The following is a 16,774-nucleotide window of genomic DNA, read 5'->3' on the forward strand; positions in this document are numbered from 1 at the left end:
ATAGTATCAAAGGGATTACATTCTTCAGCTCCTTATGCAAATACAGTTTCTTTAGAATTTTCAAGGTACACATAATTTTTCCTTCTATACTGAGTGTGGTGAACCCATGATATAAGGGAGTGATTTTCTCACATTGAGATCTGGGTGGGGTTTGACTCTCGGTGTATATAAGGGAAATACTGCCAGTTCCCAATGTTTGTAAATTGAATTTTTCAAAATTTACCTCCCATCTAAGCACCCTACACTCCTGCATGTTAGCTGCGATATGAGATAAAGATGAATCACAGTTCTAAACCTAATGTTGCAGTTCTCAAGGTGTAATCAGGGACCCCTGGGATTCCCCTAGACCCTTTCAGGAAGTCTAGGAGGTCAAAAGTATTTTCATAATAATACTAAGATGTTACTTACCTTTTCACTCTTGTTCTCTCATGAGTGTATGGTGGAATTTTCTAGAGGTGGCATAATATAGGATGTCACAAGAGATTAACTGTAGAAACTGATAGGAGAACCCACCTGTCTTTTATTAAACTAGACATGAAAGAGATTTGCCAAACTGTAACAAAAGTGCCATTCCTCTTACTACATTTTTTGGGAACATGAAATTACTTTGGAAGGGATTAATAATAAATATTTTTCAAATTCTCAGTTTTAATTTCTGATATGGTGATTATCGATAGGTGTAACCCACATAAATTTGAAGAATTCTGAAACTAAAAAGTTTAAGAACTGCTACCTTAAAAGATTTTTCAGTCTGGTATGGCATAAACAACTTTTGTATAAGGCAATGTGCAATAAACTACTTCATCATTTGAGATTCAGTCCTTCTTTTGTATAGCTGTAGGTTGTTCATTTTCATTGCTATGTAGTATTTTATTGTAGGTATATACCACAATTTATACTTTTTGCTCCTGATGGACATTTGAGTTGTTTGCATTTTGAGGCAGAGTCGGCGGCTCAACACCGCATTTTGAGATTTGCTAGAAGAATTCACAGGACTTGGGATATAGTTGTGCTCACAACTAAGATTTATTACAGAGGCATAATAAGGTTACACGACTGGATCATAAAGGAGAGAGAGAGACAGTTGGAGTCTGGAGGAATCCATGTGCGGGCTTCCTTAGGCTCTTTCTGTCTATGAATCCTCACACAGAGCTCACTCTTCCCCTAGCAATGAAAATGCAGCAACATGCATGCAGCGTTTCTGCCCAGGGAAGCCTATTAGAGACTCAATATCCAAGGTTTTTGCTGGGGTCTGGGCACATAGGCACTCTTTGCCTAGCACCTACCAAAATTCCAGACTCCCAGAAGGAAAACCAGTGTTTAGCATAAACCATGTTGTTTGCAGAAGCAGTCTAGGCACAGTGAGCCACACTCATCAGTTAGAAAAAGATTTTTTGTTTTCGTTTTGGAAAAAAGTATTTATTGTTCATATTTTACACTATCGAAAAGTCTTATTGGATCTAGGCTAATAAAATTGACATTAAATCTCAAAATGAGTTTGAACATAATTGGCAGCAAAGCAAACATCAGAATGTTATGCTAATTCCATCAGCAAATTACTTAAGTAGAGTCTGTGCTTAAGGATAATTTCAAGAGTAAAAGAAAAAATGACAGACCTTGTTGGCAAAGTAAAAAAAAAATCTTTTTCTAGCTATGAAAGTGTGTGTAGATGTAGCTGATCGTCTCTTTTAAATAGCCATGCTTGGGTTAACTTTTCCTTTCTTGCAGTTGTTTTTACTTTGCTATCATTAGGAGGTGATAAAATACACAGAACATAAAATTTACCCTACTAACCATTTTTAAGTGTGCATTTAATGGTATTAAGTACATTCATTGTTGTGCAACAACCATCACCACTGTCCACCTCCAGAACTCTCTTCATCTTGCAAAACTGAAACTCTGTGCCATTAACAGTAATTCCCCACTCCTTTCTCCCCTCAGCTCCTGTCAACCTTTTTTCTACTTGACTATTTTAGGTATCTCATATAAGTGGAATCATACCGTATTTGTCTTTTTTTTTTTTTTCTTTTAATTCACTGTCAGATTTCTGAGCTCTTTATTTCTTTATTTTTTCTTCCTGCTTTTTCTCCCCAAATCCCCCCAGTACATAGTTGTATATTTTAGTTGTGGGTCCTTCTAGTTGTGGCACATGGGATGCCGCCTCAGCATGGCCTGATGAGTGGTGCCATGTCCACACCCAGGTTCTGAACCAGGGAAACCCTGGGCCGCAGCAGCAGAGCACACGAACTTAACCACTCAGCCACAAGGCTGGCCCCTGGTATTTGTCCTTTTGTGGCTGGCATATTTCACTTAGCATACTGTAGTCAAGGTTCATCCATGTTGTGGCATGTGTCAGAATTTTCTACATTTTTATAACTGAATAATATTTTGCTTATCTATCATCCACATTTTGTTTATCCATTCATCCATTGATGGACACTTGAGGTGTTTCCACCTTTTTGGTTAGGGAAAGTTTTATATCAGTGTAGGAAACTGTTTATCAGCCAAGTTCCTAGATGCAAGCCAATGGTCCAGCCTTGCAAGCAGGCTTTTCTAAGGTTACCAGTTTTAGACCTGCTATGTTAACTCTTTTCTGTATAGGCCCCATTACAGATAATGTTGCTGTGAGCATTCTCATACATGATACATTTGTGCAAGCATTGCACCAAAAAATGGAATTGGGATTTCATAGGGTTTGCATACATACAAATTTAGTATATAAGACCATTTCCCAAGTGTTATACCAGTTTATACTCTCACATCCTGGGATTTTCATTAAGATCAGTATCTCAGTCCATTCAGGCTCTTATAACAGAATACCATAGACTGGGTGGCTTATAAACAACAATCATTGATCTTGCAGTTCTGGAGGCTGATAAGTCCAAGATCAAGGTGCTGGCAGGTTCATTGTGTGGTGAGAGCCCACTCCCTGATTCATAGATGGCCAGCTTCTTATTGTGTCCTCACAGGGTGAAAGGGGCAAGGGAGCTCTCTGGGGTCTCATTTCTCATGAGGACACTAACACCACTCATAAGGGCTCTGCCCTCAGGACCTAATCACCTCTCAAAGACCCCCACCTCCAAATACCAACGCATTGGGATTAGGTTTCAACATATGAATTTTGAACGATTACATTCAATCTCTAGCAGTTGGTGTTGAAACTGTAAATATATTTGGAAAAGATGCAGAAAAAATATGTTAAATTTAATACCCATTCATTATTTAAAAAAAACACTTAGCAAACTAGTTATAGTAGGAACTTCCTTAATCTGATGACAGTTAAATCCATGTAAAAATAAAAGCTATAGCAAGCCTCATGCTTAATGCTGAAATTTTGAAAGCTTTCCCTCTGATATTAGGAATCATATAAAGATGTTTCTTTATTCAATGTAACCCGGAATATTCTAGCATAGCAAATAAGATATAAGGGGGGACCAGCCCTGTGGCCTAGTTGTTAAGTTCAGCACGCTCTGCTTCAGTGGCCCAGGTTTGGTTCCCAGGCGTGGACCTATACTACTCATTGGCAGCCATCCTGTGTTGGTGACCCATATACAAAATAGAAGAGAACTGGCACAGATGCTAGCTCAGAGCAAATCTTCTTTAAGCAAAAATAGGAGGATTGGCAACAGATGTTAGCTCAGGCTGAATCTTCCTCAGCAAAAAAAAAAAAAAAAAAAAAAGATATAAAGATTGGAAAGACAGAAATAAAACTGCCCTTATTCATAGATAAAACGATTGTCTTATGTGTGTTGCAGTTGAACCTACCATTCTGTTCTTTTTTCTTTTTCTTTGGGTTTGCTACCATTTTGTTGAAAACTTTGTCTAATTTGGAGGAGAATGAACATCTTTAGATTGTTATACTTCTCTTTCAAGAAAGCCTTATTTAGTCTTCTATTTATGAAAAGAATGGTTAAGATTTTGGTGGGCATATGTACGTGGAACAGTCGTTCCATATGGAGGAGACATTGTTAGCCAACTCAGAAAGGGCTGCATGGTTAGGTAGCTGGAGTTTAGTTTCCCTATGTGCATTCTGTGTTTCTGGTGTATCGGAGGTAAAGTACTGGTAGTCTCTAACTATGCCAGGGAGCAGGCCTGGCTCATTTCCACCGCAAGGTAAAGGGAAATGTTCTGTACTCCACCCACTTATTTGGAGAATACATATTCTGGAGGGTAGTTTGGCAGTGTTTCAGGTACCACAAACTAGGCCGTTCCTTTGACTCACCAGTTTCTCTCCTTGAAATTTATCCTAAGAAAATAATAAACAATGTGCACCAGGATAATCAGTTCAATATTATTTATAGTGCCAAAAAAAATTGAAACCTGTTGAATGTCCTATAGAAGCTTGAGTAAGTTTCGATACATCAGTTTAAGGGGATATGATGTAGTCATTAACTATCAAGTCTGGTTCAGAGGTGCAACAGAAAGGTGTGCCTCTTCCTATTCCTATTCCTCCTGAGAAATAGAGAAAATAACCTTGAACGTTATATATAAAATAAAAATAAGACTCTAAAAGACGAAGAGAAGAAGTCAGATTGGCCAGTCACCCTGGGACCCAAGGAAGTACAGAGCAGTGAATTCCCTAGGTTTTGTTTTCATCATATATCCTAGATTGTGGTCTGGAGAAGCTATTAATCTAGAAACAGGAGTACAAACCAAAAAAAAAAAGCCTCTTTCTAGCCAAAGGCCTAGGAAAGGAGGAAACAAACAAGATAGAAAACTTTTAGACAATAACCACCCTGTTGCAGCCAAACACCTCGGAAAAAACTGCAGTAATGGGCACTCTTCCCTTTCTGGTCAAAGGCCCAGTGGAGAAACCAAACTTACACCACTTCCGAACAGTAATGAGCCCCTCCTTCCTCGCCTCTCCAGATCAACAGAGGTTGGGTGGGGGAACCTAGGATCAAGGATTCTGACAGCATCAAGGATTCTTCTTTTCCCAATGGCACAGTGTCGGAGGAGGCCTTCAAAATAGAAAACAGAGATAAGATCTAGAGTCTTGCAACACAGAACCCTAAATGTCCAGGATACAGTAGAAGATCACTTGTCATATCAAGAGCCAGGACCACCTCAACAGGAATGAGAAAAGATAACCAACAGACATCAGCTAAACTGACACAGATGTTGAAATTATCTAACAAGGATTTTAAAGCAGCCGTCACAAAAAATGCTTCAGTGAACAATTATCAACACAAATGAAGAAATACAAAAGCTCCTCAAAGAAATAGAAGATATAAAGAAGAACTAAATAGAAATTTTGGAAGTGAAAAATATAACAAAATTAAAAACACACTGATGGACTCAAAGGTAGAATGGAGAGGACAGAGGAAAAGATCGGTGAACTTGAAGCTAGAACAATAGAAAAAACTACCTAATTTGAACAACAGAGATAAAATAACTTTAAAAAAATGAACAGAACCTCAGGGACTTGAAGGAATATAATAAAAGATCTGAGTCACAGTAGGAGAAGAGAAAGAGCTGAAATAATGGCTGAAATATTCCTCAATTTGACAAATATCCTAAACCTACAGATTCAAAAAAGCTGAGCAGGCCTCCAAAATACCGCACCCTCCTCAATCCCCTCGCAAAAATGACAGAAAATCTTGAATGCAGCGAGAAACATCTTACCTACAAGGGAAAAATTCCAGGGACAGTGGATTTCTCGTCAGGAACCACAGAGGCTAAGTGCTGAAAGAAAAGAACTATCAACATAGAATCTTTTATCTATCGACAATATCCTTATGGAGTGAAAGGTGGAGGGATCAAAATATTCTCAGGTGAACTTAAACTCAGAGGATTTGTCTAAGGCAGACCTACCCTAAAAGAATGGCTAAAGGAAGTTCCTGAAATGGAAAAAAATGATGAAGGAAGGAATCTTAAGATATCAGAATAGGTGAAAGAAAAATGGAAAGAGTAAAATTATAAGTAAATACAGTAGACTTTCCTTCTCCTCTTGAGTTTTCTAAATTATGTTTGGTGGTTGAAGCAAAAATATAACATTGTCTGATATGGATGTCAGTATCTATCAAGGAAATATTTAGGAAAATTATAAACTGGCGTGGATAAGACTTCTGTATCTTGATTACATTGATGATGACCTGTATATACACATGCCATAAAATGGCATAGAACTATATACACGTTTTACCAGTGTTAGTTCCCTAGTTTTGGTATTGCACTAAAGTTATATAAAATGTAGCCATCGGGGGAACCTGGGTGCAGGATACATGGGAACCTGTCTGTACTATTTTTACAACTTCTTATGATTATAATAATCTGAAAATTTTAAAAGAATAATTTTAGTCTCATAGCCTATCTATATCCGTTGTCTTCTAAGACGACTATAGGTGATGCCCTTGTGATCCAGAGACCAGAGCCCCTACCATTTTGCCTTTTCACGTTATTCTTTGTCAGAAGCATCTTCCCCAAGGCTGCACTTTTACTTCTCCGGGTGGCACTTCTCTACAGCCTTCCTTGTCTTCCTAAGTCTGATTCAAACATGTCTTCTCTGCCTGCTGTAAGGTCCTGCCCACGTGTACCTCAGTCATACTGTAATGAATAGCTTACTTGTCTGTTTTCCCACTGGACTATGAATTCTTAGGAAAAGAACTATGCTCTTATTTATTAAATAATTGAATGAGAGGGAAGGATAACAGAACAGCAGCTTATCATCCCTCTCAGAGGACTGCTCTGCATCTACAGTGTATATAGCCCTAAGTCAGTTTCTCTGGCCTATTTGTCTGTGCCACTCAGTCTATCCTTTCCCTCCTTTGTCCATCCACAAGAAAACTTAAAAGTCATATAATGTTTCCATAGATTTACTCTGCTTGTGTTTATTTTGTGAGGCCTGATAACATTCATTGTAGCAGGGAAAGAATGTCGTACTTTTTACATTTTTACATTTACTGTGTATTCATGATTACCAGTCCCTTTGGTTGCATTGTACAACTGTCATGTACTTAAAACAAGTATTCAGTTAAAGTTTAAAAGAATGAAATGAGATAAACTTTTCAAACATTTTCACTTAACATGGTTAAGATATATACCCTTTTTTCCTAAAGGGAAACATTTTAATTTTTACTGAATAGTAATATGATATATTTGAGAAATTCAACATAATTTCACATCCTGAAATAACTGCTGGTGAATTGTCCTTCCAGACATTTAAAATACTATATAAATATGTGTGTGTTATTTTCATAAATGGATTATTGGAAAACATACTATTTTGTTTCTGGTTTTTCACTTAACAGTATATTATAGACACCTTTCTTCATTAATTCATACAAATCTGTACCCCCCCAAGTGTTCTGATTTATGACTGTATCGTAATTTTTATTGCAGTTTCCTGTTGGTGGACCTATGTGTTCTTCATTTCTTATTGTTAAGAAGCAATATTGTGCTGATGAATAATTTGTATGATACTTGTTACAACTTTGAACACTTGATGATTATAAAAGTAAATTCCTAGAAATGGTATTGTTCTTTCAGGGGAGCAAGAATTCAGATTAATGCCCAGTTTCGTTGTTTTTTTTTTTTTTTTTAAAGATTTTATTTTTCCTTTTTCTCCTCAAAGCCCCCCAGTACATAGTCGTGTATTTTTAGTTGTGGGTCCTTCTAGTTGTGGCATGTGGGATGCCGCCTCAGCATGGCCTGATGAGTGGTGCCATGTCCACGCTCAGGATTCGAACCAGCGAAACCCTGGGCCCCCAGAGCAGAGCGTGTGAACTTGACCACTCGGCCTGGGAGCCAGCCCCTTGTTTTGTTTTTTTAAGTCATTATTATGCTGTGTTTTAGGGAATTGAAAATATTTTGTGAACTTTGAAAAAAATATTTTTCTGTACCATTCTCCTTTAACAAAGGAGCTGAGAATCTTAGTTTAAAGCCAGACTTGAAAAAGTACAGGCGAAGTGCTAATAACTTTGCTAGGAATACTAAAATCTTACCAGTGAGAGTCTGCTTATTTGGAGGTGCTCTGATATGCAAATAGACCACTTGAAGGTAGAGGGCACCTATTGGGTTTTGTTTTGGTTTGGTTTGGTTTTTTAACTTCTGATTTAGAAGATTTGGGGAACTGATGCTAGGAGGTAGGCAGAAGCTATGAAGAAATGAACTTCTAAAGAAATGAGGCTCTACGTTATTGAGTCTTTAAGTTGATGTCCTGGACTGATTCAGGATCTGTTCAGGGAACATCTTAAGCTTGGTTTCCTGTTCCTGAGGCAACTTGTGATGCATCCTTCAATACAAGAGACCTGAGTTGCTTGTCTTCACAGGCAGTGAGGAAGGCAGTGCCCTGTTCTACAGCCCGGGCTGCTGAGCATAGAGGAGAATTTAGATTTGGGGTAGTAGAGGAAAGAAAATCAAGGAGGTGAATTTCTTTCATAAATAACAGAATTCAGTTAACCTTTGAAAGGGATCTTTCACAGTAGTGCTCTTGGAATTATCTTTTTACTTATGATTTTAAAAGATTCAATACTATCAGATTTATATTCAGAGGACACTGTCCGGTTTTAGAAGTTGAACAATGTTGTTTATCTTTTCAGAACTCAACAGTAACAATTGAAGAATTCCATTGCAAGCTCCAAGAGGCTACAAACTTTCCTCTTCGTCCTTTTGTGATTCCATTCCTCAAGGTAAATTTTATGAGATAATTACTGAATATAATTTAGCTTCAACATTTCCTCAAGATCTGCTGCTGATCCCTGTTCTGTGATTTAAATCAGGGCATCTTGTCACATTTTCCTATCTTTATTTTATTTTGGGCTGCTAGAGAAATGTGAGGGCAGTCTGCAGATAAGCCATGTACTTGATAAGATGAGAATTGCAAAAGTCTTGAGTTGTGGTCTGTATGCAGATGCTGCTGGTAACACATAGAAGGAGCAAGTTAGGAGCAGGGGTAGCTGGAGGTGAGTGGGCCAGAGGTGTGGGTGGCGTGGAGGCTGGGCTCTTAGTAGAGGAAGTAACTGGACACTAAATCTTTTGGTTGTAGACAGAGGGTGGAGAGTGTGTGTGTTACGCATTTTAGGCAGGACTAGCTAGTAAGTGGTATCACTGCATGCCCTCAGGAGACAGAGATGTTAACTTGTCTCAGAATCGGTGATGTTGACTTTGATCACTTGGTAAAGGCAGTGTCCGCCATGCTTTTCCACTGTAAAGTTTCTGTCTTTTCCTTTTAAACTGTAATTTTCAAAAACAGGTGAAATTATGACTCATACAGATAAAAAACAAACTCACATCAAAGATTTTATTTAACTCATTATTGCTGAGGGAATCAGTAATGTGTTATAACTAGTTCAGGTGAGAATCCACAGAACAGACACATTTGTAGATCAGGATTATTGATGAGTGTGCAAACAGAAGTAAAATTGGCTTCTAGAGCGGGCAACGGAAGTCGGTTAAAGCTCTACTGGACATAAGTTTATGCATGTCCATAGACAACAATTATTTTGCATTGCCATCAGTTATCTGTAACTTGTAGAGTTGTAAAATAGTTCAAAGGCAGTGAAAGACTAGAGTCAAATAGCGGTGTGCTTTAGACCAGGCATTATTTGGAAACCTGAGACCCAAATCCAGCCCACTACATGGTTTTGTACAGCCCGGGAATGGTTTTTACAGATGAACATTTATAGTTGATTTGATAATAGGGAACAGTAACTTTGAACTCCAGTTAAGCTAAATATTATCCTTAATCCATCACCTCTCCCCAAATGAATACTATTCTTTTCATTAGTAGTAGAATGATAGCACAAGAAAACTGTACCTCATGTGTGTTTGTAATTTAACTTTTGTCAGTAGAGTATTTGTGGAAATTAATTTTCTTCTCTCTTGTGTATGAGTACCTACGTAGTATCTTCAATTTTGCCTCTTGACTCACAAATCGTCAAATATCTAGCCAAGTAAGAATGCCCCTTTACCTTCTTGTACTTTACCTTCATTTCCTAAGAAAATAGAGTAACGTCAAAAAGATGAGTCATCTTACTGAAGTACTGATACCAGGTTTTTATAACTTTAAAAATTAGAGATAGGGTCCAGCCCTGTAGCCTAGTGGTTAAGTTCAGCATGCTTTGCTTTGGTGGCCTGGTTCAGTTCCCAGGATCAGACCTACACCAGTTGTCAGCAGCCATGCTGTGGTGGCAGTCCACATACAGAATAAGGGAAGATTGGCACAGATGTTAGCTCAGGGTGAATCTTCCTCAGGAAAAAAAAAAAAATTAGAGCATAACAGACATACAAGGAAGTGCATAGGTCTCAGGTATACTGCCTGTGTTGTGGCTCAGTTCTGATAGCACTGAAGTCTCAGCCTCTCAGAGCAGTCTGTAGTGCTTTTTTCAGCCCCGAACCAGCTGTGCTAGTTCTGTCTTGGTCTCTCTTCTGTATGTCAGAGCCAGTAGACAATTATTTCCCCTCAGATTTTGAAATCAAGAAAAATTGTGAAATTTGTGTTAATAGGAAATAATTAGCTTTTTTCTTTTTAATTCATCAAAGGACACATGGCACAGGTGTGTAAAGATCTGACATGGTATTTTTTTCAATTAAGTTTTTACAGTTGCTACAAGATTGAGGTTATAGAACAGACTTAAAAATTGTTTTATGTGGTCAAATTCTCTATTCTTAACTCTGTTACTTTGGAAAACAGCTTGAGGTAGGTTGTTATAGCAGCATTTTGGCTAGCATTTGGGTTTTTGTCAATTTATTTCTGCTTTAAAATGATCTCTAATTATGGTGCCTGCTAAATTAACCTTTGGTAAAGGGATGACTACTTTAAAACTCTCCTTTCACTTGCTCATCTGTTTCCTGTGGGATAAAGACTTCTATTATGGGCTCAGGCTGAATTATTTTTAAATTTTGGGAGAAAAATATAATTCTTACTTTTTTTTAATAAAAGGGAATATGGGAAAAGTACATTTTATGTGTGAAGGAACTATAGTTAAGTTTAAAGATGGATAGCATTTTTTATATGATTTATCACCTTTAGAGTTTTTCTAAGTTTGAGGAGAAGGAAAAATAATCAGTAGATAATTAACTGTCCTTTTACAGAATAAGGAAATGTGCCCAACTAGGGTGCCACACCACAGAAATAGAGCATGTCCTTGTGTTACCTGTGAATCCTCAGAGCCTAGTCTAAGGCTTGTTGCTTTCATTATCATCATTCCCAATACTTTTTTCAAAACACCATGTTCCAACCAAGCCGGAATAATCACTGTTTCCAGAATTCCCTGGCAGCTCTCATAGATCACATGAAGGGAAGCTATGAGAGACAAGTTGGGATTCAGAAGACAGAAACCAGGGCTTGTAATGATAGAGGAAAGAATGAATTCCTCCTACTCCCATGTAGGCAGTACTAATTCTCTGACTGAAGTCTTCAAAAATGTTTTAAGTTTCTAAATTATTATGTTCAACAAACCTACAGTGAGCTTTGACTCTCTACTAGGCCACAAAGGTAAATAAAATGCAGTCTCTTCCCGAAGGGGATTTACATCTTGTAGGGGCAAGAGACAAGTCAACCAATAACTCAAGTTCAGTATAATAGATGTCACTTTATTCATAGAGAGGCGTTTGAAAATCAGACTGACAGGGAGAAAAGGGCTTTTGTCTTGTGTCATCTGGTTTGTGAAACCTTTTGAGGTGGCGAGCCCTGTTGTGTAGAGCCCAACACTGGAAAAAGTACCTTCCAGCCCCTGCTTCTTCTTTTCAAGGCTAACCTGCCACTGCTGCAGCGAGAACTGCTGCACTGCGCTCGGGCTGCTAAGCAGACGCCATCCCAGTACCTGGCTCAGCATGAGCACCTTCTGCTCAACACCAGTATTGCGTCGCCTGCAGACTCTTCTGAGCTGCTCATGGAAGTGCATGGAAATGGGAAAAGGCCCAGTCCAGAGAGGTGAGCAGAGAAGAGCTTCGTTGTTCTTGCTTTTCTGGAACCACTCTGAGCTTGTTCTTTGCTTGTGAAAGAAGGAGAATTTGATTATGGTGGTTGTGTATCGGTATGGACTCAGAATTTCTAAGATTCGTTTTGCTTTGTCCCAACATCAGGCAGCAGAATGCTTCTCAAATCTATAGGTGTAGCTCCCAGACATGAGTATTTTTCAAAAACTCTTCAGATGATTCTGTATACCCTTGGTGAGAAATTCTGCTCCAGAGCATCCTGTGGGTTCACTGTTCCAGAGCCGTAAGAAATACAATCTTCCCAAGGCATTTTTTCTAATGTGTGAAGTCTTGTAAAAGTGTAACAATTAATTATTGGTACTTGTTAATGAATCACCTTTACTTTGAAGATTGAAATTATATTAATTTATTCTGGAAATTTTAGTATGAGTGTCTACCACAATGTTCTATGTTTTGTCAAGGAAGCAATAATTTAACAACAGTAGGAAGTTTGTTACAGTTGAACCTAAATGATTAAAAACCCTACCAACTCACAAGTGTATTAATTATGTGAGACTTTTCTCCCACGTAGAGAATTGTTTCTTTCTAGTAACTGACCTCCCTCCACAGTAGCAAATTTGATCTCAAAACATTCCCAAACATAGTTGAACTCATATTCCTCTCATATAGGAAAATGCTGTCATCTCCTTAGTTTCTCCTTTGCTTTGTGAGGTTGAGGGGTTTCTGCCTGGATATGCATGGATTTGACCTCTGAATACTGGAATAAATCAGCAGGAACCGTTATCTGCCTGGTCCCTGAGGGACATTTCCGTTTATGCCTCATGTCAAACCATTTCTTGCTGTTTTCTTGTTTGTGAGAGTGCATAGCACAAAGTAGGTACTCAGGAAATGTTTGTGTGAATGCCTGTTGACGGGCTCAGATATGTACTTCTGGTTCTTTTACAGGAGGGAAGAGAGCGGGTTTGAAAGAGAGACAATTGCTCCTGAGCCTCCTGCCAAGAGAGTGTGTACCATCAGCCCTGCTCCCCGGCACAGTCCTGCCCTCACTGTGCCCCTCATGAATCCTGGGGGCCAGTTTCATCCTACTCCTCCGCCTCTTCAGCACTACACCTTAGAAGATATTGCAACTTCCCACCTGTATCGTGAACCCAAGATGCTGGAACATCGAGAAGTTCGTGACAGACACCACAATCTTAGTAAGTGACGTAAGCAGCATGGTAATGATTTAAATTCAGATTGAATCCTTGAGTTTCTTTTCTACTCAGTGATAAAGCAAAATAACGTCATTATTGCCTTTTTCCGCTGATAAGATAAAACAATATTATACATTAAAAAGACTATTAGAATTGATCTTACTTCATATCTTCTTCTTATCATATGATAGAAGTAGAATTAAACGAATTTTAGGAAATACACAGTGAAATACTTAAGAATAAAAGGGTATCATTTATTCTCAGATGATTCAGAAAAAAGATAGAGAATGATAGGGGCTGGGCCCGTGGCCAAGTGGTTAAGTTTGTGCACTCCACTTCGGTGGCCAGGGTTTCACTGGTTCGGATCCTGGGCGTGGACCTAGCACCACTCATCAAGCCATGCTGAGGCAGCGTCCCACATAGCACAACTAGGAGGACCCACAGCTACAATATACAGCTATGTACTGTAGGGGACCTTTGGGAAATCTGAATGAAGGGTAAATGAGAAGTCTTTGTACTGTTCTTGCAACCTCTCTGAAAGTCTGAATTTATTTCAGAATGAAACATTTTTAAAACTAAGAAAGATTTAAAATATATGGTCTTGGAGGTGAAAGTGCATAGATTGTTTAGGTCAGGAGAGGTAAGGTATATGTAAATTTAAATATTGGCTCTGCATCCTAACTAGCTGTGAGATCTTATGCAAGTTGCTTCAGCTCTCTGATCCTCGGATAACTCAATTCTAAAGTGGAGATAACCACCACCTGTGCTGGGTCATTTTTACATTTGGAATACCTGGCACATGCCACCTCTGTAACCATTAAATTTAGGAAGAAACAAAAAGGCCCTTAACAAACCTCACTGGAGATCAGTTTTGAACAAGAGCTCTTTGTCATGTACTCAAGTTTACTGCAGGAGGTTGTTTGGAGTTTAACTGCTGAGCATGTGTCAGAGCAGAGAACCAACTGGCTACTAGCTTCCAGGGTTTCCCCTCTATTTCCATCTGTGGGGTCCCCTGTGGAGTGAAATGTTGCAACACATTTGCCCGTCCCTGTTCTGACTTAGGCTCACTAGCATCTTTCAGGGGCTTGGACCGCACAATAGGGCTCTGGCTTCATGCAGTGGTGGCTGAATGGTGAGGACCGTGACAGCAGTGGTGTTCTCAGCTGCCAACATTTACTGAATCTTAGGTACCACATAGATTGTGGTGTACATACATTATCTCACTTAATCTTCATAGCAGTCCTATGCAGTTGTTATGCCCTTTTTGTAGATGACAGATGAAAAAACTGTGGCCAAAATCCCATAGCTACAAAGTAGCACAGATAAGATTCAGACCCCAGCTGTCCGGTGCCCAAGGCTTAGGTACGTTGCCAGCATGTTATGACGCCCCCCCTTAGCAGCTGTTGTGTATGATCCAATCCCCTTTTTCCTATGTCTCTCTTTTTATGTTAAAAACTAGGTTTGCTGTTGGTTTCTTCCATATTCATACAAATTTTTTGCCAGTTCGATCTGTTACTTTCTAAGAGAAAAGTATCCTAAAAACTAGCTATAACTTCATTTTGGTCAGATTTTCCTTGCATTTCTAACAATTTTAAAAAAACTTTTTCATCTTGAAATGTTCTATTTGAAAGACCTTTAATCCTCTCCCTTGATTGTTTATTTCAGGTTTAACCATTTGTCTTCCAGGCTCATTACAGATTCCTCAATTTTCCCCAGTCCTCTTTTTTTTTTTTTTTTTAAGATTTTATTTTATTTTTTTTTCCCTTTTTCTCCCCAAAGCCCCCCGGTACATAGTTGTATATTCTTACTTGTGGATCCTTCTAGTTGTGGCATGTGGGACGCCGCCTCAGCGTGGTTTGATGAGCAGTGCCATGTCCGTGCCCAGGATTCGAACTGACGAAACACTGGGCTGCCTGCAGCAGAGCGCGCGAACTTAACCACTCGGCCACGGGACCGGCCCCTCCCCAGTCCTCTTTTGAAAACATATGCCATAGTACAGTGGTTCTCAGCTCTTACCAAACCATTTTTTCCCCTGCCCCTTTATAAACAAATATATTGTAACACCCCACCCCCATTCTCCTAAAATGAAATTTATGAATACTGTAGCCTACCTTAGACATATAATTTTAGGATCAATATTCTAAAGCGTAATATATAAGAAAGTATTTTATAATACGTTAGTGCTCATTCATCACTATAGAAGATATAATCAAATAAGCAGTTGCTTGCATAGATACAGAATCACTATGAATACAACACTTATAAATTCAGAGTGATAACAGATGTGTTATATTAATAATTCAAATTCTGTGAGCAGTCTAGCAATATGTGACATTCTTCAAAATAGTCGACAACTCTTAACTCTATATACCCTTGATTCACACAGTCTTTGTGTTCCTGCAAATTTCAGTATATATTAAAACCAAGTAAAAATTAATATTTTGGTAACATTAAGTTGTTTCCAAGTGCTTGTACAGTACCCACTCTAGTTGTGGTGGTTAAGCATTTACATTGTGCTGCATCCTTGTCAACACTTCGTATTATCTGACAATTTAATTTTTTCCAATGTAAAGATGTAAAATGTTATCTTAATGATGATTTTATTTGCACTGTGTGACTAATGAGTTTGAGTGTCTTTTCCTGTGTTTATGGACCATCTGTACTTTCTGTGATATACCTGTTTATTTCTTTTGCCTCTTTTTCTTTTGGGCTATTTGTCTTTCATAATTGATTTGTAGGAGTTTTTTTATATATTCTGAATAGTGATTTTTTTGTTGGTTTTATGTCATTTTGTGGGTCCCACACTCCATCCTGAATCACGGCCTTAGTAGTGTGCTGACACTTGGTATGAATGTGTGTGTATTTACTTGGTGGAATTCTGTTTACTGTATTCTTGAAATTTAATCTCTAATTTCTAATAGGTCTAAATGGAGGCTATCAAGATGAGTTGGTAGACCACCGTTTGACAGAAAGGGAATGGGCTGATGAATGGAAACATCTTGATCATGTAAGACTCTTACAGTGTGTAACTTTCCTAAGTACTTATTACTTTTAATTCTCAATATTACGAATAGTAATTGAAGTGAATTTAACCAGAGCCACAATGTCTTTGCAATAAAAGCTGATTTATCTACTACTCCCCCAGCTAGAGAGCTAAGAATAACTCTCAAATCTTTATGGTGGGGTGATCACTTCAGGTCATAACGAAGTGAAGTTATGTAGTTTAATGGTTAAAACATAGGTTTGTGAGTTTAGGTCCCAGCTTTGCCACTTCCTGCCTTTGTGCAGTGGGCAAATTGCTTCACCATTTGTAGCCTTAATTTTTATACCTTAAAAAAAAAAAGAATGCTGAATTATTTGAATTCACAAGAGGGTTGTAATAATATCTAAGGTGCTTGTCACGGGGCCTGGTATATAGGAAGTGTTAAATAAATGGAGCTTCCTCAAATACAAATGAGAGTTAGTGTAATAGTACAGAATGTAAGCCTGAGTTCTCTGTCCTGGTGGAAGAGAGTTTCCCCTCTCATTAAAAAGGGAAGAGAAGATGTAGTACCTGTTTGAAATATACGTACAGCAGCTTTTCCTTCTTGAGTGATATTGTCTCTGGATGTTATTTTTCTGATTACATTCTTATATAGATCTCTGGCTTTATCAGATGATTTGGTATGTTTTGGGCTGATATATAATGTGGTTACACCATA

The 16,774-nt window shown here is 38.4% G+C and overlaps 1 protein-coding gene across 7 annotated transcripts in view; it reads left to right on the plus strand.

The window, feature by feature from the left end:
• Window positions 1-16,774, plus strand: part of CBFA2T2 (CBFA2/RUNX1 partner transcriptional co-repressor 2) — a 138,524-nt gene that overhangs the window by 103,157 nt on the left and 18,593 nt on the right. For all 7 annotated transcript variants that reach the window (XM_008535868.2, XM_008535864.2, XM_070588018.1 and 4 more), the window contains 4 exons: window positions 8,541-8,630; window positions 11,694-11,875; window positions 12,826-13,076; window positions 15,995-16,080. In XM_008535868.2, coding sequence (XP_008534090.2) covers window positions 8,541-8,630; window positions 11,694-11,875; window positions 12,826-13,076; window positions 15,995-16,080 — 609 coding nt within the window. The remainder of the gene's footprint in view (window positions 1-8,540; window positions 8,631-11,693; window positions 11,876-12,825; window positions 13,077-15,994; window positions 16,081-16,774) is intronic.

Source organism: Equus przewalskii, chromosome 21 (assembly GCF_037783145.1).
Source record: "Equus przewalskii isolate Varuska chromosome 21, EquPr2, whole genome shotgun sequence".
NCBI lineage: Eukaryota > Metazoa > Chordata > Mammalia > Perissodactyla > Equidae > Equus > Equus przewalskii.